This window comes from Hyperoodon ampullatus (assembly GCF_949752795.1).
Source record: "Hyperoodon ampullatus genome assembly, chromosome: 20".
Classification (NCBI taxonomy): Eukaryota; Metazoa; Chordata; class Mammalia; order Artiodactyla; family Ziphiidae; genus Hyperoodon; species Hyperoodon ampullatus.
In genome coordinates, this window is record NC_136933.1 from 11,801,381 (window position 1) to 11,823,144 (window position 21,764).

Sequence of the window (21,764 nt, forward strand, 5' to 3'; positions counted from 1 at the left end):
TACCAGGAAAGCATTACACAAAATTTTGCAGGATTGTCTTGCAGAGACCGCTGGCGAATACAATGCAGATTTTGAATCATAGTATTCTTTTACATCTAAAATGTTTGCACTTCATCTAAATAAATCTCCTTATCGTTAGATAAGAATATAAAGCCCAGATATTTTAAACGACGGCCAAAACCATAAGAACATCGTGTTCTCTCTCTCTCTCTCTCTCTCGCTCTCTCTCTCTCTCTCTCTCTCTGTGTGTCTCTCTCTCTCTCTTTCTGTTCTGCCCGCCTGAGCAGTGCCCTTTCCACCCCATCACATCGGGGCTTCTTCACTGCAGCTCCTGCTTCCCTCTTTATCCCAAGAGATGACTGCTTATTATACAGTTTTATAGGTTCAAACACACATACACAACACATTGTAAATCAACTATACTCCAAAAAAAATTAAAAACAACAACAACAGCAACCACACACACACACAGACTGAAGCCAGGCTTTCACTCTCCAGCCCTCCCAGCTTGTAGTGCTTCCCTAGTTATGACCTGGAAGAGCCTTTCTGTCTGTGACTGGCTGGGAATCAGCATTGTCTGCCCTCCCAGCTCCTTGGATGGGCTCCAAATGAACTCTTCAGTCTCTTTCTAGCCACTAATTAAGGCCCTCATTAATGGGGCCAGTTGAATATGAATCAGCCAACTTTACAAGTTCCTACCACCCTCAAAGGATCTGCGTTGTCCTCAAGGCAAAGCCCCTCCCTGCTCCAACCTGGGGAGGGTCATTCTTCTGTGAAGGCCCAGTTTTTTTTAAGCTTTTTATTTTATATTGGAATAGAGTTGATTAACAATGGTGTGTTAGTTTCAGGCGTCCAGCAGAGTGATTCAGTTATACATATACATGTATCTATTCTTTTTCAAATTATTTTCCCATCTAGATTGTTACATAGCATTGAGCAGAGTTCCCCATGCTCTACAGAAGGTCCTTGCTGGTTATCCATCTTGAATATAGCAGTGTGTACATGTCAATCCCAAACTCTCTAACTATCCCTCTCCTCACCCTTCCTCCATCCCCACCCCTGAAACCATAAGTTCATTCTCTAAATCAGTAAGTCTGTTTCTGTTTTGTAAATAAGTTCATTGGTATCATTTCTTTTTAGATTCCGCATATAAACAATATCATACGATATTTCTCTTTCTCTGTCTGACTTATTTCACTCAGTATGACAGTCTGTGAAGCCCCAGTTTGACATGGTTCCCAGTAAGCTTTAGGACACCGTGTGAGGCCCAGACGAAAACCACAATGTGTTGAGTCTTGGGACCCTCCTTTCTTTTAGGATGCTAGCAAAATCCTCCAGATAAAGGTCTGGACTAAATAATAATCCTTTAGGGGAGGAAAAAATAACAACTGCATCTGTCATTCCTCCTATTTCCCTCCTCCTCCCCCACCAAAAGCTAAATAAATAAATATAAATAAATCTCCTAATGCAAATTGAACTACCACTCTGGAAATTTAATAATGGAGTAGGAGACCTTTGACCCCCTAGGTCTCTGGGTCAAAGATAATTCAGGTTGTTAGTGATAAAATGTCACTGTGATCAGTGACTGGTCAGTGGCTCACAGATGCCAGGGGGAATGACTTGGTGGCCTCAGAGCAGCTGTCAAGGCACAAGTGTTCACAGCTCTTTTTTGCTTATACATCATTTCTACAGAGGATCCAGAGAGCCTACAGACACCTTTCTTGTTGTTAGAGCCTCTTGCATTAAGGTATCAGTGCTTACAAAGTTTTAGAGCACTGAGACAGCTCACACCCACACCATACATGAATTCACACACACACACACACACACACATACACACACACACAACACACACAAACACACTATCCCGTCTTCCAGGTTATGACATTAGGACAACTTACTTTACTGGTCATCTTGTCAGTTAATATTTGTTGAATCCACTTGGGCACACGATATTATAACAAGGAACAATTAGTTGCAAAAGTTTAGCTGATGTAAATTTACTGCAACCCTCAAAATAATTAAAGTCATATCAGTGATGGACCCCAAACTGCTATTTGATGACACAGAAATACATCTCTCTTACTTGGAAGCATAATAACACCTAAAGTGCTATAAATGTTGAATTCACATACAGTGTCCATCTTAGATCTGCAAGTGTAGTATCATGGTAATTCAAATCCCTACCTTGAAATCTGGATGCCTGGGTTCTAGTACTAGGACAGATATTCTTGCTGGATCTTGTGTTTTCCTCATTTGAAAAGATGTGATTCAAGGACATGGCCTCTAAGATAACCTTTTCAGTTCTAACATTCTATGATTTTCCCCCAGGGCTACTGTAGTTGTATTTAAGAGCTTACTTTTTAGGCAGTATTAATATCGTTTAAGATTATTTTCATACCAGGAACGGTTGTTTTTTATTTATATAACGAACTCTTAACATAGCAAACACGATGTTCCAGGCAACGGTCTAAGTATTTACAAATATAAACTCCTTAAACTGCATCAGATTAGTTTCTTAACTGCCGCTATGTTCTTAAGAAGAAATGTAACACAAACAATTTAGGGTTAGCAAGAATTGTAGATTGAACAAACCTCGAACTCCTATTCATTAGTCTGAATAATTAAACACTGATTATTACTTACTGAGAGCTTTAAGAAAAAGTGTGCAAATTTCAAGCAGGAAAACCACATATGATCAGTTTAGGGACAAATCCATGAATTGCTAGGACTGGTGATTTGCACTTATACTTGCTTATTAACTGACAGAAACATAATACTTAAATTGCTCCCCATAAGCTGCCACAATGCGTTGTTTTAAGCAAATTAGCAATATTCCCTCATTTATCCAATCACTGAATAAATTCTTAAGAGCAACAACTATGTTCCCATCACTGTGCTAGCCCCTGGTGATATGAAAATGCACAAGACAGACATGACCTTGAGAGGTTCACAGACTGGAGACATTAACTGCTAAAATGTGCTCATATGATCAGTCAATTAAAAATTCCTCTGGGGCTTCCCTGGTGGCGCAGTGGTTGAGAGTCTGCCTGCTGAGGCAGGGTACACGGGTTCGTGCCATGGTCCGGGAAGATCCCACATGCCGCGGAGCGGCTGGGCCCGTGAGCCATGGCCGCTGAGCCTGCGCGTCTGGAGCTTGTGCTCCGCAACGGGAGAGGCCACAACAGTGAGAGGCCCGCGTACCGCCAAAAAAAAAAAAAAAATTCCTCTGGGTGAGGACAACGGTTTATTTTCTAAGAATTAAAATTCTGTAAGGGACAAAATAAAATGCTCGAAATAAAACTGAGATTGCTTTGATCTCTATCCTGCAAACCAAAAACGAAGAGGATAAATAGATTTAAAATAAATAAATAAAATAAAGTTAATAAAATAGTCAGATAAAAATAGTCCAAGTATACTTTCTGTTTTATAGAAAATAAGGTGATAGAACATAGAAAGTTACCTATTTTTTACATACATTTATAGATGTCCTTACAGTTTAATGACTTCACATTTATACCAAATCCTGAAATATTTATAAGGATTAGTAATCACAAAAGTAATCCTATAAGTAAACCTATCTAACCATTTAAAAGGTAGCTGTAGTCTATTTTAAGTATAATTATTTATTAATACTTTTTGAAAGTAACTGAAAAGAAACTCTGTTCCCATAGAAAGCATACAACCACATATTAAGGCAATGTGCAAATTTAGTACTTAGACCCTTGTGTATGTATATCAAATATAATCAGTTCCCCTTTCTTATTTTATCGCGTGACCAGAAATAGAGTGACTCTGTCCATGGAACCATCAGTTCTTACTTATATAAGAGGCTTTGAGTTATGAATGTACTGTGAAACATGACAATTCAGAGGATGGCTATTATTTCCTTAATTTGTCAAGGGAGTTTTCAACAAAGAACCACCGTATTCATAATTTAAAAAATAGATTCTTTTAAGTTCTAAGTAGGGAATTTTTTTTTTTTTTTTTTTTTTTTACCGGTACGCGGGCCTCTCACTGTTGTGGCCTCTCTGGTTGCAGAGCACAGGCTCCGGACACGCAGGCTCAGCGGCCATGGCTCACGGGTCCAGCCGCTCCGCGGCATGTGGGATCTTCCCGGACCAGGGCACGAACCCGTGTCCCCTGCATCGGCAGGCGGACTCTCAACCACTGCGCCACCAGGGAAGCCCGGGGATTTTTTTATATATATATTTTTTATAAGGAGTTGACATACTAATACTAGCAAAACACTGAATCTTCCAAAGGGTGCTTTCTCTCTTTGAGTGAATGTGAGAATGGTAAGACCACTGGGGGCTGAATACATTGTTCTCTTGGTACAGTTTTAAGTTATCTTGCTCAAGAGCAACAGCATTCTTCAAAAGCTGTGCCATCCAGCTGCCCATGAATTTCACGGAAACAAATCACAAAAGGGTATCTGCATTAAGGTCAGCAGTCACTTTACAAAGTCCCATGTCTACAATGACAAAAAAGCATTCAGCCCTATGGCTGCCTCTCTTAGTATCCCTGTTGTCCGAAGGTGCAGGCGCCGTGAAGTTTCCTCAAACATGCCTGTCTGGATGCAAATTCCTGTAAGACAGTTGCTACTATCCTTCCGGCTACAGGGAGTTTTATTCCCAGATTGCTGGGCTCAAGGCAAGATGGCTGCATCCTGACTTTTCATCATGATTTCAAGAGGTGGAATGAAGTAAGCCTACCTTCAGTGGAAGATGCAAGGAAGCACTGAAACTTGTCTTTACCTTACAGAGTGTGACTTTAGTCACCAAATTCAGATACAGGGCTTTCACTGAGCTTTTTATGTTTTGTGAATATTTATTCCGTCATCAGTAGCATATTGTAAGTGGTGACATTTCTTCCCCCTGCACAGTCCAACTTAGATGCTCCCTTGGTGAAGCGGGTCTCTTTTACATTCAATCTGAGAGGGCAGTGAATCTGTAGGTCTCAGGGACTATAATATGCTCTACACTGTCCCTTACCTTCTGATAAATCCTAGGGAAAGATAATGGCCTTTGTCTTACCTGCCTTCCTGGAGTGGATCCCAGTCCTTTTTGATGGGGCATAAATAATGAACACAACATTTAAAACTCTAATGTTGCTTTCCAAATAGCAAAATATTTGAAATAACTATTTCTATCGACATTTCTCCTTCCTGTCAGGTTAAGGGCAAAGGAGAACATACAATATAATCAACATGTTAAAACAAAACGCAAAAAACAACACTTAAGACCTAAGTCTCCCATTTCTATTCAATTTAATATATGGAAAGTTATGTATTTCATTTTCTATTCAACTCAGTATTCCAATAACTGGTTTTCTCTTGACAAACCCACCAGCTCATTTCCATAATTCCTGTATATGTATAACTCTTTCCCAAAATGGATAATGCATGAGCCGTTTCCTCTCCCCACCCCCCAGGGAAGATTCCAAGTATACAGCAAGGTGACCTCACTAAAGCAAATTATAATCGCTATCTATTTTCTGTATTCAAACTAATCTTTCTGGGGGTATGTACCAGTCTTCAATATATCTCTCAGAAATAGATGACAATAATTTTCAATATTACGGCGATCACAACTGTTTATAAAAATCTACCATTTCATGAGCTTCAAGACAGGCTCCCCTTTTTTATTTATTTAAAAACTATTTAAAGTGGAAAATGTAGAAAAGTCCATAATTTCAAACAATGAAGTATCGTGCTTAAAACAGATACTGTCACTCTGTTGGCAGAGAAAAGAGAAAATACCAAAAGAATATAAAAGCAGGCTTGTGTATATATACACAAAATAATGTCAACTTAATATACAAATGGAAAATTTTGTCAGACAATAAAGTTATACACACACAACACAATATGCTCCGGTTAAATCAATTCATCATTACAATTATCTATCTTTGTAGCTCAGGGAACAAAATAGTCAATAAATATAAATACAAAAATGATTCTCACTCATTTATTCTATAAATATTTGCACGTAAGGTACTCCACTAGGCCCTATGTGTAAAACAAAATTATCCTTGACCACCAAGACATGGGAGATTAGGAATAGGAAAGTTACATCTAAAGAACTAACTGGCATATATTTTAAAAGAAGTGTGTGCGTGTGTATTATTAAAAATATAAGTGCACATAACCTATTTTTGCACCAATCTGTTAAAACATCACTGCCAGTGTTCCTCCATTCTCCAAAAATGAGTTTATCTATAGACCAAAGTTCAAGGTCAAGAATATCTGGTTGATCTCTTTATGAATGTGGTATATATATGACATCCAACTCTCACCAAGAGTCCAAAGCCATAGAATGTATACCTAATAAATATTTGATATGTATTATCAACAACATGATAATTATTTACAAAGAACCTCTGTGTATAAGACCCTGTGAAAAAATGTACAGTATTTAGAGTTATTTGTGGAGGGCTTAAAGTCCAGACAACATTGATACATACATAGCAAGAAGACAGCATTAGATGAACACACATTGGAAAAGTGCTTAGATATTGTTGATATTTAAACTCAATAAAACTGATCATTTAGTCCTTACTCTGTACCCAGCACAATACTCAACACTACTGCTTAGAACAACCACATGAATTACATAATATTATTTCCCACAGTGTACACACGTAGAAACTGAGGCTTACATAGCTGTCATCACTGTCAGAGGTCACACCACGCAGTCAGAGGACAGAGCCAGAGCCTTGCCTTTCAACCACTGCTCTGGTCTAACTAAAACCAGCACCTCTCAACCCTGGAGGGACACAGCCGTCATTAAGCCAGGGCCATCATGCAAGGGGCCCAGAAACCTCTACTCAGTGTTGCTCAAGGTCAAATTTTCATGCTGATGTGTTCTGAATCACACTATATGCAAATACAAGAATTCTCATCGGCCTGCTGGTTAGGAAAGAACACAGCTGATTTTTCTTTCTAGTGGTCACATTCAGAAAACGGTTTTTATTTTTAAGGCAAACAGGCCAGATAATTTGGGGAAAAGGCGAAATACTGCTCAGTTCTCGAGTGCTGCTGAAAGTCAGGATACTGCTGGTTTGGAGGTGGCTGGATCCACGGTGTCAGAGGTGGGACCACACCCAGGGGGGCTTGAATCCAGGTTTGTGCTTTTTAGGGGGATTATGTTTCATCCCATTTCCTGCAGAATATACAGATTTGGATTCAAAATGTCATCCAGGGACTTCCCTGGTGGTCCAGTGGTTAAGAATCCGCCTTCCAATGCAGGGGACCAGTTTCCTTGTCGGGGAACTAAGATCCCACATGCCCCAGGGCAACTAAGCCCGTGCACTGCAACTAAGACCCGACACAGCCAAACAAATTAAAATATATATATATATATATATCATCCATACTTCCTTCACTCCAGTGGGTTTGGAGAGAAGATAAGAGAATCATCAAAATGAGGATTTAGAAGGTTCCTTTGGGTTTCGCTGAACTGCATAGGTGCATGTTTTAGTCTCAGCTCAACCCCAACTGAGGTTACAAATGGATATGACGTTGGACCCCATCCAAAGAAGTCTTCCTACTGTATACTCATATATTACATGAATATATAAAACAAACACAAAGCAACCCTTTCATTTAAATATTTGTAACCATTAATATAGTATAAGCTCATAACTAAAAGTCAACTTTCCAAGTTTGGAAGGGAAGAGAGGCAAAAGGAAGTTCCACAAAAATTTTTTTTCATATACTATATCATGTTAAACATAACCCAAATGTTCACACTGTAGACACAAAACCATAGTGTGCTGTGTCCCAAATGAATCCTGCAGCCCACTTCACACTGACTACAACTAGAGCAAGTTACCAATCCTCTTCTGCTCCCCTCTTGTCTCCCAGTACAACAGAAAGTCCACGGCATATGATGAGGAAAGGGGAGAAAAGACACATTTAGGGAAAACCAGAATCTTCTCTAAGTCCTGATAAACTTAAGAATAGAGAGAACACTTCATTCACAAAATACGTCTCTCTAAACACTAAATAGCAACATGTGTATTTATCTTTATAAAAGAAACTCTCTTATCATAAGCATTAGTTTTCTTTTAAATACCTGTTGACTACCTCCTTCATTTTTTTCTTTGACTTTTGGATACATTTCTTATCAGTTCACTCATAAATACGATTTCCTATTATGATATATACAAATGAAAAAATTTCAATAAATGATGTACTAAACAGTTAAGATCAAAAACTCTCTTTAGGGCTTTAATAGAGAAATTTTTCTAGGCATAATTAATATCCAAACTTTGCTTTACCTAGGGTTGAAATATATTTTTTGAAAAAGTTATAAAATGTGTAGGAATTTTAACTTTCAATTCTGGAGTAATTAAATATAAGACAATCAGTATTCCGAACATTTCAGTATATGCATAAAATTTATTTGTTCTGAAAAAAATTCCAAATTAGAATTTAGACATTTCCTTTTAAATATTGGCTTTATATTTACTATGGAATAGCTAAGAAGAGTGTCAAATCCTTTAAAAATGCAGTTTGTCTTTACAGCTGTGAGTTCATATGTAACAAACAGATGAGTTACAATTACAAACAGAAACATATGCACTTTATTTTTTTTTTTTTTTTTATTTTGCGGTACGTGGGCCTCTCACTGTTGTGGCCTCTCCCGTTGCGGAGCACAGGCTCCGGACGCGCAGGCTCCGTGGCCATGGCTCACGGGCCCAGCCACTCCGCGGCATGTGGGACCTTCCCGGACTGGGGCACGAACCCGCGTCCCCTGTATCGGCAGGCGGACTCTCAACCACTGCGCCACTAGGGAAGCCCCATATGCACTTTAAAAAGCTGGCTTTACCCAAGTTCTAAATTTATTTATAAAGTAATATAGGCCATTGATAATGAGCACATTTTCACATGGCAGTAAAATTCACACTTATTAAAACTACTGGAAAAATTGAATTGTAGTACTGTAAAACTGAGTAAAGTTTAAAAAAATATTATTCCATAAAACAAAGCCAAGATTGTTCACTAGTCACTAATATTTCTCACTCACATCTTTGTAATCTCTGTAGAAATATGGTGGGTAAGATAAAGCACAATAACAGTTTGCTAACAGGTTCAATAAAAATCCAGGTTACATGTTGTGATAGAAATGTACTACTTTTCTCTCCAAGGGAAAATGCCCATTGCCGTGGCACTCTACCTTTATGCTGAATTCATTTTATATGGCTATCATATGACCTATTTATTGGAGAAAATGCCACTGGTTTAATGACTTCCTAGCCCAGCTTCCTTTTAGACATTACTTTAACCTCACTTAATTAACTTCTACGACTTTTTTCAAAGTTGTCACTACTATATTTTTAAAAATACCATGTAAAGCATAAAGTCAAACTACTAAACAGAGTCCAAATATTAAACTATATGACATTGACAATACTCAGTCATGTATCATCTACAGAATTGACAATTTCTGATGGTTCAACCTAACAAAACATTCCCTGCCTCTCACATCACTGAAACTAAAATTCAACAGCTGCCTGCCAACTGAAGCTATGAAACAGAAGGTTTGGGACACTGTCGCAGACCAAACGCTACTGCCCATCAATAATACCTTTCTTGGACCAAAACAATGTGAACAATATTGCCCTTTAAAAAGAGAAGGTTGGGGGGGCTTCCCTGGTGGCGCTTCCCTGGTGGCGCTTCCCTGGTGGCGCAGTGGTTGAGAGTCAGCCGGCCGATGCAGGGGACGCGGGTTCGTGCCCCGGTCCGGGAGGATCCCACATGCCGCGGGGCGGCTGGCCCTGTGAGCCATGGCCGCTGAGCCTGCGCGTCCAGAGCCTGTGCTCCGCAACGGGAGAGGCCACGGCAGTGAGAGGCCCGCGTACCGCAAAAAAAAAAAAAAAAAAAAAAAAAAGAGAGAGAGAGAGAAGGCGAGTAACAAACTGGGAGTAACTCACAATGAACATGACCAGCGCAGAGTGGAATAAATCGTGAGCAAATAACAGTGACTGCGACAGCGTTATAACGTTAGCCCGAGATCCAAAAGAATGAGTCATTCCAACCCATTTTCAAAAACATGTAGCTCAATCAAAGTAGAGTTCTTAAACATTTTAGCTAGGGGTTGAGGATAAGGTGTGAAGACATGAAAACATGTGTTCCTAAAGATCCTCTGTGTAATTTTGATGTGCTCGTGTATAATTTTCCAATGCCACAGTGGAACTTTTAAATATGACTAAATGTCTTTGCAGGTACTGCCCGAACTTATGCAAAAGGAACTGCTCTAAGGGGCAACTGAAAGATGCTTATAAGATGCTAAGTTCTCTGGGGAAAAGTTGTTGGCTGACATATACACATTACTGTATATAAAACAGATAACTAATAAAGACCTACTGTATAGCACAGGGAACTCCACTCAGTACTCTGTAATGACCTATATGGGAAAAGAATCTACAAAAGAGTGGATATATGTATACGTGTAACTGATTCACTTTGCTGTACACTTGAAACTAACACAACATTGAAAATCAACTATACTCCAATAAAAATTTTTTAAATAAAATAAAATAAAAGTAAATCTCAGATGTGCCCTTGCAGGTTTACAACTGCATCGTCATCATCAGAATGATGTTTCGGAATGTTCTTAGCGAATTTGGTCTATTTTGGTCTAGCTGGGAAACAAACTCCAGTTGAGGTAGTAATTGATGAAATCGGGATCCTATCCTTCCCCACAGATTGCCCAGAATATCAAAGTCACTTAGAAAAGAAAAAAGGAGTCGTTCTTTGGGGAATAGCAGTGTGATGCTCCTGGAGCACCCTCTGGAGGCCAGAAAAAGGTGACACTAGTGAAACGGAGAAAGAAGAGAATTCTGACCTTCCAAAGGCAGAACTCCACAGATCTTACTTAAGTTGGGCTCAAAAATGCACTTATGCAATTGTAATCAAGGCGACCTAAGAAACATGCGTACTTAATTTATAGTTTACAAATGCAAATAAATCCAAGGTGTATGTAACAACATTCTCAAATAATTGTTCCTTCATTAAAAAAAAAAAAAAAAGGAATGCACTGATTAGTGTATTTTAGCCTGCATTCTGAATTCCTTGGGGAATTAATGGTAGAGGCATTTTTTTTCATAGTTAGAAGAGAGGTCTCGATGTGAAAATGTGACATTTTCATTCACAAAATGTAAGTAAGCAAGGTTATATAGGGTATTACTAATTGTCAAACTTTTCAGAGTAGTCAGCTTTATGCTTATCAAAACTGAGAATAAATTAAGCTGTTTTTTTTTTCTTTTATGCTTCTAACACCTCACTTTTTCTAAAGCAACAAACACTGACATCTATTGGCATTTTGGTAGCTCGCTTTTAAAAAATCTGTTAAAACCCACGAAAGGACACGCGTGCAAACATGCACAGGATTAGGATGAACCCAAAACACCACTTGGTCCTTTGAAGAAATTTCATTTTATATACCTGACAGCATATTTAATAGATGTTATTTTGCTCTGATGAAGATAAATCAGTTTTTAAGCTAATACTATATGATTTAAGTTTCTGTATTTTCTGTTTGTCAAGAGGAGAACTCGAGGGTTAATCAAAATATTAGAAGTCCACTTTTCTGCTTCTCTGAGCAAATGAAATCACTCACCCAAAATACTGACACTTGGTTTGTTTTCGTCTATCCTAACAGAACAGGACGAGATCAATACCGTTAGTGTCAAATGTAACTTGTCACTTTGAGAACGCTAAAAAAACACTGATTTGCTAAGAATCACACTTCCAGAACTTTAAGCACTACCTATAGCCATTCTAGTGTGTGTGGAGGGGGGGATAATGAAAGATGTAGATTTTTTTAATATTCATTAATTTGTTTATATTTAGAAACACCTGCACTGGATTCTATGAACCTTGTTGGCAATATACTCTTACATTTGATAAAAAGATAACAAAGAGCATGTGGATACACATTTTCCTTTTCAATTTGTACTAGTCTCAAAAGAGAAGACTACGCATGCATTCTATATAAGCATCAACTCTTCAGTGTGGCCAGAAAAGGACTCATGTTTCAAAACCTTCTCAAGTTTGAGACCTCAACCTTTTTCTGCCAGAGATAAAATGATATTGCACCTCACTCTACTTTCAATATTTAGACTGAATTCAGGACTGTTTTCATAATACCTATATGCAGTTATGGTATTTGACATACTTATCCACTTTTCTCTCTATTTACAAGTAGTAGATATTAATATTTATACTCACTCTAATCTAAGGGCAGCTCTGGATTATTTTTTACCGTACAAGGTAACTTTGGAAAATTGTGTCAAATATCTTAGCAAAGGCACAGAAGATCTGTGTCCTAAATCATTTTCTGAAGACAGCTAACATTGATGGGGCACTTACTACTGCTGTTATCTCACTTAAGCCTCAGCATAACTTTATGATAATAATTTTATTATCCCAGTTTTACAAATAAGGAAACAGGCATGGAGAGATGAAGTAACTTTCCCATGACTATACAGGTAAGGAGCAGAACTAGGATTTAAATCCAGGCAATCGGGCTGTAGCACTAAGTACCAGGTATCCTGTAATAGCGAGGCATTTTCGTACTAAGGGACAGGCAATGAAACACACAAAGCATCTGTTACACTGCCTGGAACATGGTAGGATATTTAGTAAATAGTAGCTCCCTTATTAATAAGTATAAAATACTAGTGCCTGGCATGTAATGTGTTCATTGCTCTCATACTGGTTCAATATTTTCTGATTACTTACATATTTTATCGTCTTTTCTTCCCATTTTTCCATCACATCATTTTCTCATTGTGCAGATATGAGAACAGTATCCCAAGTTTCTCCCACTCTTTCTGCTTCAAAATCATTCTCCAAAATAAACCCGCTTCATTCTAAAATTAGTATTTTAATGTCTTTAATAATTACATCATCTAAGTGGTCACAAGTCACCAGCTTGAAACAGATCACTGGACATTCCTCCTGTTTTGTAAACACGCGCTGCCCTGGTAGTGACGGGGCACTTCATATCCAAGAATGTTGACAAGCACTTCAGCCTGGGAAGCCACTGAGTTAACAAAACAGGTGGGTGATGTCACCCGGGAAGCACATGGCCGGCTTCTACCCATTTGGGATACTAAGTGTTTTGATGTTTCCACCACTTGTACTTACAAAAACGCCCCTTCTGCTAGGGATGAAGGGAGACCCAGTAGTTCTAGAACTGAGCTAGGCTTGATAATGAATGGGTTCCAGGTCATTTAAAAGGAAAAAATAAAAAGCACCCTTTGCAGTGTTTTAATGAAAGAAAAACATCAGCAAACAGAGATTCATAGAAGAAGCTTAGAGCCAAATACCAAATGGGCAGGGGGGAAGCTCTGGTTTTGTAATTCAGGCTTCAATAGACAAAGTTTGTTGAGCTGAATCAATATGAAAAGTCTGGATATGGGAGATCCAGCATCTAGGAGGTGCAGGAAGTTACAGCACCCTTGGTACATGGATCCTCGTTACAAAGCCCAGGATTACGCTGAGGTTGCTTTTTTTTTTTTTTTTTTTTTTTTGAGCAAAGAAGAAAAATCAATGACCCCAAGGGCCTGGGAACTATTAGAGTCATTACTGCGACACAGATAATTCTGTTGAACATCTGCAGCCACAACAGTGTGCAATTCAATATTCAGTATAAAAATGCGATGCTATGAAACATAGCTACGTATGTATCACATACCAGTCACACGTGTCGCATGAAAGTTAAAGAAATCTTTTTCCCCTAAAGCTATCCCTTCAACAGATGTGTTTATGCCTCTGCACATAATACAGCACACAGCGGGGCTGAGGGGCTGAGTTCTCTCAACCTTCTCTCTCCCTTGACTGTCGTGAAGTAATGTTATAACCTCCAAAAAGAGGTTTGGCTGTTGCACGGGCATCATGTAGGACAGAAAGTTTCAGTGGCTGTCTGAAGAAAGGGGTGAAACCTGGGATTGAAGGGCACTGATGGAGGAGCTATTTAAGAGACGGGTGTCCTGTAAGTCCTAATTTGAGCTGGTATGCCAAGTGGCGATGCTATAGTTATGGCATCTAGAGGTCATTCCTTTGAGGATGCCTGAGGACTACAGAGTGCAAAAAAGCTTGAAAAAGAGGTGTGGGTTTCCCTCTCCTAAGATAAGGAAAAGTACACCGACAGCATTACAAGGGAAATGACAAGAAGGAAAGAAACAGTGATTTCAAGGCAATACTATTTAACGCCAGGTGCTTTTATCTAAAGCAGGTTTCAAGTTGATCGTTGTTTTTGAATCAAATGAAGAATAAATATTCTTATCTGCGTTATAGGGTTGAACAAGCACAAGGTGCCCTGGAGGGGGGTGAAAAGTTCCTCCCCAAGGAAGACAACTACCTGATGGAAAAGAGAGATACACTTTAAAACCAACCGAGAGCCAAGTTCACTGCAGATCCTCTGGGAAGAGAGTCAAGAGAATGTCACTTAAAGATGCCAATCTGTCTGGTTCAGAGGGAATCACAGCCGTGGGACTGGAAATCATAATGAGAGTCACCAAGGCAGCTCTGGGACGCTGTGTCAGGAGAGAATATTAGGTAATCCCAACACAGCTGCCTACCTGATAGATGAGATGTGTGGGGCACAGAAATGCCTGCTGGCTCTTAAAATCTCTCCCACCCACCACGGGTGCTTATCTGAAATGTCTCTGTTAAGTAAGGCATTGCTGCCCTGAAGCCTTGACAAAGTGCAGACCTGTTACCTGAAAGGGATGCTACTTCAAGCCAGCGTCCCCTCCTTAATTCATCAGACCTCCTCCAGAGGACCCTAGAAACGTCTGAAGGCAGCGTACTCCCGGGCAGGACAGAACAGCACTTAAAGAGCCCCGCAAATAACTCTTTACAACGTTACCACTGTGGTCAGGTCTAAGAGCTCTTTCATCTACTAAGATAACCTTCGAGAGGACAGTAGAGAATGTCACTTAGGGAGATTGCTAATCCAGCTCCCCACTTCAAGCCCTTGTTGAATAAAATGCGATAGGGCATCTCCAAAACAGGGAGAAAGTAAGGAAAATTTCAATACACCCTCATGAGGGCTAATGAAGGGTAATGAAGGTGAATCTGCTCAGCAGTATCCTATCATAGAAGCATGCACAGGAATGGTCAGTGGCCCAACAATTACTCTCTGTTCCATCTGTTTTGCTCAAAACCTGTTTAAGGTCTCTGCCAATAAGCCAGGCTCTGAAACGCTCTCAGCGATGCCAGTAAGAGGACTAGGCAAATCTTGTTTACTTCCTGCAAGGAATGGACAAATAGTTCTGTAAGATAACAGAATGCCATTGAATTAATTCTTCAGAAATGCTTTACGAAGTGTGCTGGGGGATGTTCTAAGTGCCTTGAGGTATCTGGATCAATTAATAATTGGGAAGTGCAGAGGCAGAAAAAAAGCCCTTATATTCTTCCCCCTGCCCTCCATTTTTTTTTAAAGCATCTTCTTCACTTAATCACTCATAAACAAGTATTTATTTGGGGCGCCTCCTCTGTCCAAGACAGTGTCGAAAGCATCAGCCCTTCTTAGGGAAACACAAGGTGAAACTGTCATTCACGTCCGTGTTCCGATGACCACGCACTAGACTTGTCTCTAGAAAGCCTCAGCTGGCATTTCATTCTATTATATAACCAGTGAGCAACTGGGTTCAAAAGTTCAAATGAACTTTTGCTTTGGGGCATCTCTTGGGAACATAAATTAACCACATTTATCAAAGAGGTCCTGAAAAATAGAACTGCAAAACCGAAAGTTTGAGAACCTTTTTGGGGACCTGATTCCTGGCCCTGGGCTGGATTTTATCTGCTTCGCTGACCTCTAGGAATCCCTCTCAGCTGATCTGAGCTCCGATACCGCAGGGCTGAATCCGGGTGAGCGTCCGCGCACACCGCGACCCTGCACTCCCTCCCCGGGGCCCAAAACACCAACGCGCGACCGCTCGCGTTCTCTCTAGAACACCCCGTTCTTCCGAGCCAGGCGCTGCGAGGGGAGACCCGTTCCCGCTTTTCTCGCTAGAGGGCAGGCGGGGCCCGTGCAAAGCTCTGCTGGCGCTGGACACGCGCGCACCCGGCCTCCGCTCCTGCACGCCGGGTCCCGCTCCCGGGCTGGGCTCGGCTCTGGGGCGCTGGGCAAAGGCCGTGCCAGGGAGCGCGGCGCGTCCGGGTCCTCCGGAGGCGCGGTCCCGTCTTCCGCCCTCACCCTGAGCGCGGGGTGCTGGCGCCCGGGTGGGGCTCGACGCCCAGGTGAGGGGCGGCCCCACGGAGGGCGAGCACCGGCCGGCCCCGCGGACGGCCGGGAGCAGGGCCACGCGCCCGGAGCGCAGGGCGCAGGCAGGCGAAGGCGAGGCGGCGGCATCGGAGGAGGAGAAAAAGGAGGAGGAGGAGGATCGCGGAGCCCCGGCCGCGCGGCGCACTCACCTGGGCTCAGGCCGCCCGCCGCGGGCACGGGCTTCTTCCCGGAGCCTCGGTCCTTCTTGCCCTTCCCCTTGCCTCTGCCTTCTTTGCGCTCCGACATCTCGCCCGAGAAGTGCACGCTCTGCGCGGACGGCGCCCGGCGGAGGCGACGCGCGACAAGTTTGGTCCTAGGGCTGGGACCGGCTTTGGGAAAAGTTTGTCCCTCGAGGGCGGGGGGCGGAGGCGGGTAGAACCACCGGCCGGGCTGCGGCGCGCGCGCTGCGCGGGGGGCGTCTCCTGTCGCCGGCGAGGAGCGCGGGGACGCGGCGTGCGGTCCGGGCCACCTGGGACTGGCGGTCGCTGCGTCCGGCGGTCGCGCTCGCTCTCGGGGCGGCTCCTGTCGTGCAGGGAAGTGCTCGGTTCCCGCCGCTGTCGGCTCCTGTCGCGGCCTCGGTCCGGCGCGCTCGCAGCCCGAGGAGGGAGAGGCGATCACCGTCCGGCCAGCGCTCGCGTCGCCCGGCAGCCGCCGTCACCCCGCTCCTGCCCTCCGCGCGAGCCCGGAGTTCCGACAAGTTGGGGGGAACTCCTCGCCGGCTCTTTTTCAATTGCCCCACCGCCAACCACCTCCCGCCCGCAGGTTGGACGCTGGCGCCTCCTTCTCGCCCTCCCCTGGCCTCGCCCCCTCCCTCGTCCCCGCCACACCCCCACCCCGAGGCGCGGACACGCCACCGGGAGGAGCCTGGGCTCGGCGCTCGCGGGCGCAGCCCCTTTCCCTCCCGGAGCCGGCCTGGGCGGGGGGCGGTGCGCGGGGCGGCTGCCGGGCACCCCCGACAGGGGTCGCTGGAAGCCGCGCGCAGCAGCCGCCGCCGCCGCGCCCGCGGGAGCCGGACCGCGCGTCCCGGGGAGATTCCGAGACCCAGGAAGGGATCCGGACCCGGGGCCCTCGCTCCTCGCTCCGCTTCCCCGCCAGGCAGCGCCCGGGAGGGCTGGTCCCTTCCCTCCAGCGCGGAGAAAATGGTGGAGACAAATTTTGCAGCTCCGACACCTGCCCGGCCAAATTAAGGCCCTGGAACCCGTGGGAAGGAGAGGAACGGCTGCTGTTTTCTCATTAGAGTTTGGGGTTCCGTCCTTTTTCTTTAGTGAAAAACCCCACACGCACGTAGGGCAAAGATAAAACTCTGGGTGGAAGGGGGATTGAGCAAGGCGGCTGTGGATACACAGGAAGGGCTCGGGGGACGGTAAGATGGTTAGATAAATCCATCTTCGTCGATCTGCTCCTGGGATGTGTCTGTGTCCTGCCTTCGTGTGTTTAACAACGTGCCTGTCAGACTTCTCATCTTCAGCTTTTCCTAAAAGAAATAATAATAACCTGGCCTCTGCTAAGGGGGAGGGGGGGTCTCCTAAACTGTATCTCTCACTACAACTTAATTATTCAAGTTGTAACTTAACTGATAAAACCCGGGTTGGAAAACGATCGATAATAAAATTACTGCACTAGCTAGAGTCACTCGGTTCTGCCGAGAAAGCAAGTACGGGGAGGTAAAGTGGAGAGACAGAACCAGAGGTCCTGAATTCGTCAGTGCTAGCTTTCTCCGATTCAAACTTCCCTCAGAACTGCGGGTGAAACCTACTTCGCCTTCCCTTGTCCTCCCTCTGGTGGAGAATTCTAAAGAGCAGTGAAATCCAGAAAACGTTAGCACCCTGCTGCGAAGGACAACAGTGAAAGGCCAGGGTAATCAGCACCGCGTAATGATCCAGAATCATGTAAAGCAAACGTTCTCATAGTTGTATGGGAGCTGTGGCTAAGTCAGAATGTTAATTTACAGTGACAGGCCCACGTGTTGTGTTCTGGAAGAGGTGAGTACCATCCACCCATACGTGAAATTTACTTAGTCCTCTTTAAAAGTAATTTGCTCCTGATTTTCCATCCTCTGGGATTAATGCTAACTGAACCATTACCTACAGACAGCCTTCTTGGTATATTTTCCAAATGCCACCCTTTAAATAAAGGTGAAATCTGGGGTGCCTTCTTGCTATGTATGTGGAAAGGGAGGGGGAACAAAAACAGTTATTTTAAAACTGTCCTAAATTAAGAATGATTTTATTCTCCTTTAATTTGTACTGTAATAAGAACCTAACTCTATTGCGTGGGTTAAGTCGTGAAAAAGATATCTTAGCAGTAGTGCCATCATTTATTTTGAAAATCTTGATGTCCAAATATCTTCTGATAACCTTCCAACGAACACCACACATCAATTATACTGGGCCATAAAAACAGCAAAATCAGGGAGATTATGAATACTGAATAGCACTATAATATTCCACAGAGTCTAAAGTAAACTGGAACTGAATAATGGATGAAATAACTCTGCTTTCACAGGTGGGGCCACTACTTAACAAACAGGAAAACAGCAAAACTCAGAAAAGGGGAGCCCTTTCAAAAAGGGTACTTTTTCTCCAGGATATGAGACCCTGTAAGGGCTTAGTATACAACTGCTACACGTTACCAGATACATCATTATTTTAGAACTGAAGGATAGAAAGCAGAAATGTATTTTGGAATTAAAGAATAAAGTTTCAGATCTTTCCAAATAAAACAGAAAGCCAGCTGGAAAACCCAATTTGAAATTGCCCTTAAATTATTCATCTCTATGGTCAGGAAGTAGCAGATGAATTTGTTGTTGTTGTTGTTTTGCATTTTTATAAATCCTCAGAAATGATCAGAACAGGGATGGAGGAAGGAGGGAAACTTTCTTTGCTTTCTTGAAAATCAAAATATTAACCTCAATTTAGAAACAATGATGTGTTTTCATGGTATCGTTTTATTAATTTGTTATGTATTGTTCAGCTCTTAGAGACTGTATCATACAGGGTATATCAGCTCTCAGGTAATATATGTCAACCTGTCAACATATGTCAATTCCTGAAAACTAGAGTGGGTATTTATAAATAAGCAACTTGAGAAATAAAGAAAGACAAAATGGAGCTCTTATATTAAACGACAGCTTATAATAAAGGCAATCCTGTGCCATAACACTTTTCTTTGGCTAGGCTTAACTTTTAGAAGCACTCTCAGAATCCACAAAGCTGGCCAAATATACCCTTTCTCTCATTAATTCCCATTTGGAAAATACTCCAAGAAAATCTTAAAAAGAAAAAAAAAAGGAAAGTGAAAGAACATTAACATGTGAACATTTTTATATTTTTGCAAAATATTGTGCATACTGACAGTAATGGGAATTTCATTTTAAATTCTGCAAATAGATATCTTTAACTTTTAAAAAATGAAGTAACAAGATAATTTATATAGATTATTTTTTTAACTCTGAAACAAATTCATTGTTAATAAAGATGCATGGATACAAAAGAAAATCTCCCTCACCAGAGCCAGCTCCAGCACGACTGGAGCTGGCGCATGACTTATTCACTAATTCACAAAGCATTTACTGAACTAAATGCTCAACAGTAGAGAAACAGAAAAAAAGAAAAAAAATTGCCCCATTCTCATGAAGCCAAAATAATATGAGAAAGGCATGAAAACAAATTAATTGTTACAATACAAATGAAAAGCAGAGCCAGATAAGTTTTCCAGGGCCTGAAGCTCATAAGATTTGGGAGATCTTTTTAAAGGGAAAGAACACAAACTTAAAAATACAAATTTAGATCCAAGACTGTTAAAGGGAGCCTTGGAAGTGAGAGGCCCTGAAGCTTCCTTAGCTTCATGGCAAATTCACTTCTAGTGATTCCAAGCATATTCCACTATCTGCACAATTATATACTAATTCAGAAATTAAATACTACTTTCACTATAAAGAGAAGACATTAATGGGCAGTCAAAAGGAATACACACTTTTTTTTTCAGATTCCATATATATGTGTTAGCATACGGTATTTGTTTTTCTCTTTCTGACTTACTTCACTCTGTATGACAGACTCTAGGTCCATCCACCTCACTACAAATAACTCAATTTCGTTTCTTTTTATGGCTGAGTAATATTCCATTGTATATATATGCCACATCTTCTTTATCCATTCATCTGTTGATGGGCACTTATGTTGCTTCCATGTCCTGGCTATTCTAAATAGAGCTGCAATGAACTGAAACAAGCAAAGACTATAGTGTAAGGAAAATAAGATGAAAGCAGCTTTAATAATTCACTAATCAGCAGTTGTCCTGTATGTTTAGTTAGATTCTTAGAATAAACACGCAAGCTGAGTTCGTTAAACAAAAGGCTTCTGACCAACAGGATACCCTTGCAAAACTGGAAATGGTGTCCTCTGGTACATTAGGAAAATGTTAAACAAAATTCTTAACTAATCATATTCGGTCTGCTGTGAAGAATCAGCTTGATAACAAATTGTTAGTTTAGAATCCTAAGAAAAATACTAAAAAAGGTAACATTCAAACAACACTAAAATGAAATCTGTGTTAATGCTTTTCTGCTTTGTTTGTGTGATTTTTAAACATTATCCCACACCAATGATTGTTGTTATTATTATTATTGTTTATCATTATTATTAATTATAAGATTACTCTCATGATTGTAGGGATACATCCTAGATTAAAAATGGATTATACAGCTGAATACTAGTGCCTACTTCTTTTTGTGGACACTATCTGAAAAACAGGCCTAGTGTCATAAACCTCTGATAGGGTGGAGATGTAAGACTTAATAGTCTTTGAAACGTTTTAATTTCTTTTAAGAAGAATACAATCTCATGCAGCTTTTTGATTTCTCTTTCTGACCTCCACACTAATTATTTATCTTTATCTTCCTCATCCCCTTGCAACACATACTTAAGATGTGTATGTGATGCAAATACCTCAAATGTATATATACATGCATATATGCATAACAGATATACATATGTAGATATACATGTGTGTATACATCTGTATTTGTCAGTGTATGAATGCATATGTGTGTGGGTGTATAGTTATTGCTTCTCTTTCCTCTACTGGAAATGAGAAACACTGTATTTGAATGTGAATCTATAAAAGGTGGAGATTATATATCCTTTTATCCACTTTTTTCATATCGCTATCCATGAGAATTCTCAGCACCGTACTTTGCATGCAGTAAGCACTAAATGGCTTTGCATATAATGAATTTAAATAGAATAGGATGAATATAAAAAGACTGGTTCTGATATTACCATGTCTATCAATCAATTACCAATCACCTACCCTGACAATCATCTTTGCCACCTCCTTTCTGCAGCCAACCCCTCCCCAAATCCTGTCATTTTGACTTGTCTCCTTTTATTTCTCATCACTAAGTACCACCCAAATTTAAGCCTTCGTCTTATATTTGCTTTGATCATAGTAAAGCTTTCCACCTGGACTCTTGTT

The 21,764-nt window shown here is 41.4% G+C and overlaps 1 protein-coding gene across 7 annotated transcripts in view; it reads right to left on the reverse strand.

The window, feature by feature from the left end:
* The window catches only part of NRG1 (neuregulin 1), a gene marked incomplete at both ends in the record, with an annotated part of 1,029,698 nt that overhangs the window by 192,659 nt on the left and 815,275 nt on the right, over positions 1 to 21,764 (reverse strand). For 6 of the 7 annotated variants that reach the window (XM_079726577.1, XM_079726576.1, XM_079726575.1 and 3 more), the window contains one exon: positions 16,436 to 16,532. The exons of the other annotated variant lie outside the window; for it this stretch is intronic. In XM_079726577.1, the coding sequence (XP_079582703.1) occupies positions 16,436 to 16,532 (97 nt within the window). Of the gene's footprint in view, positions 1 to 16,435; positions 16,533 to 21,764 lie in introns of those variants that run through there. 7 annotated transcript variants of the gene reach the window in all.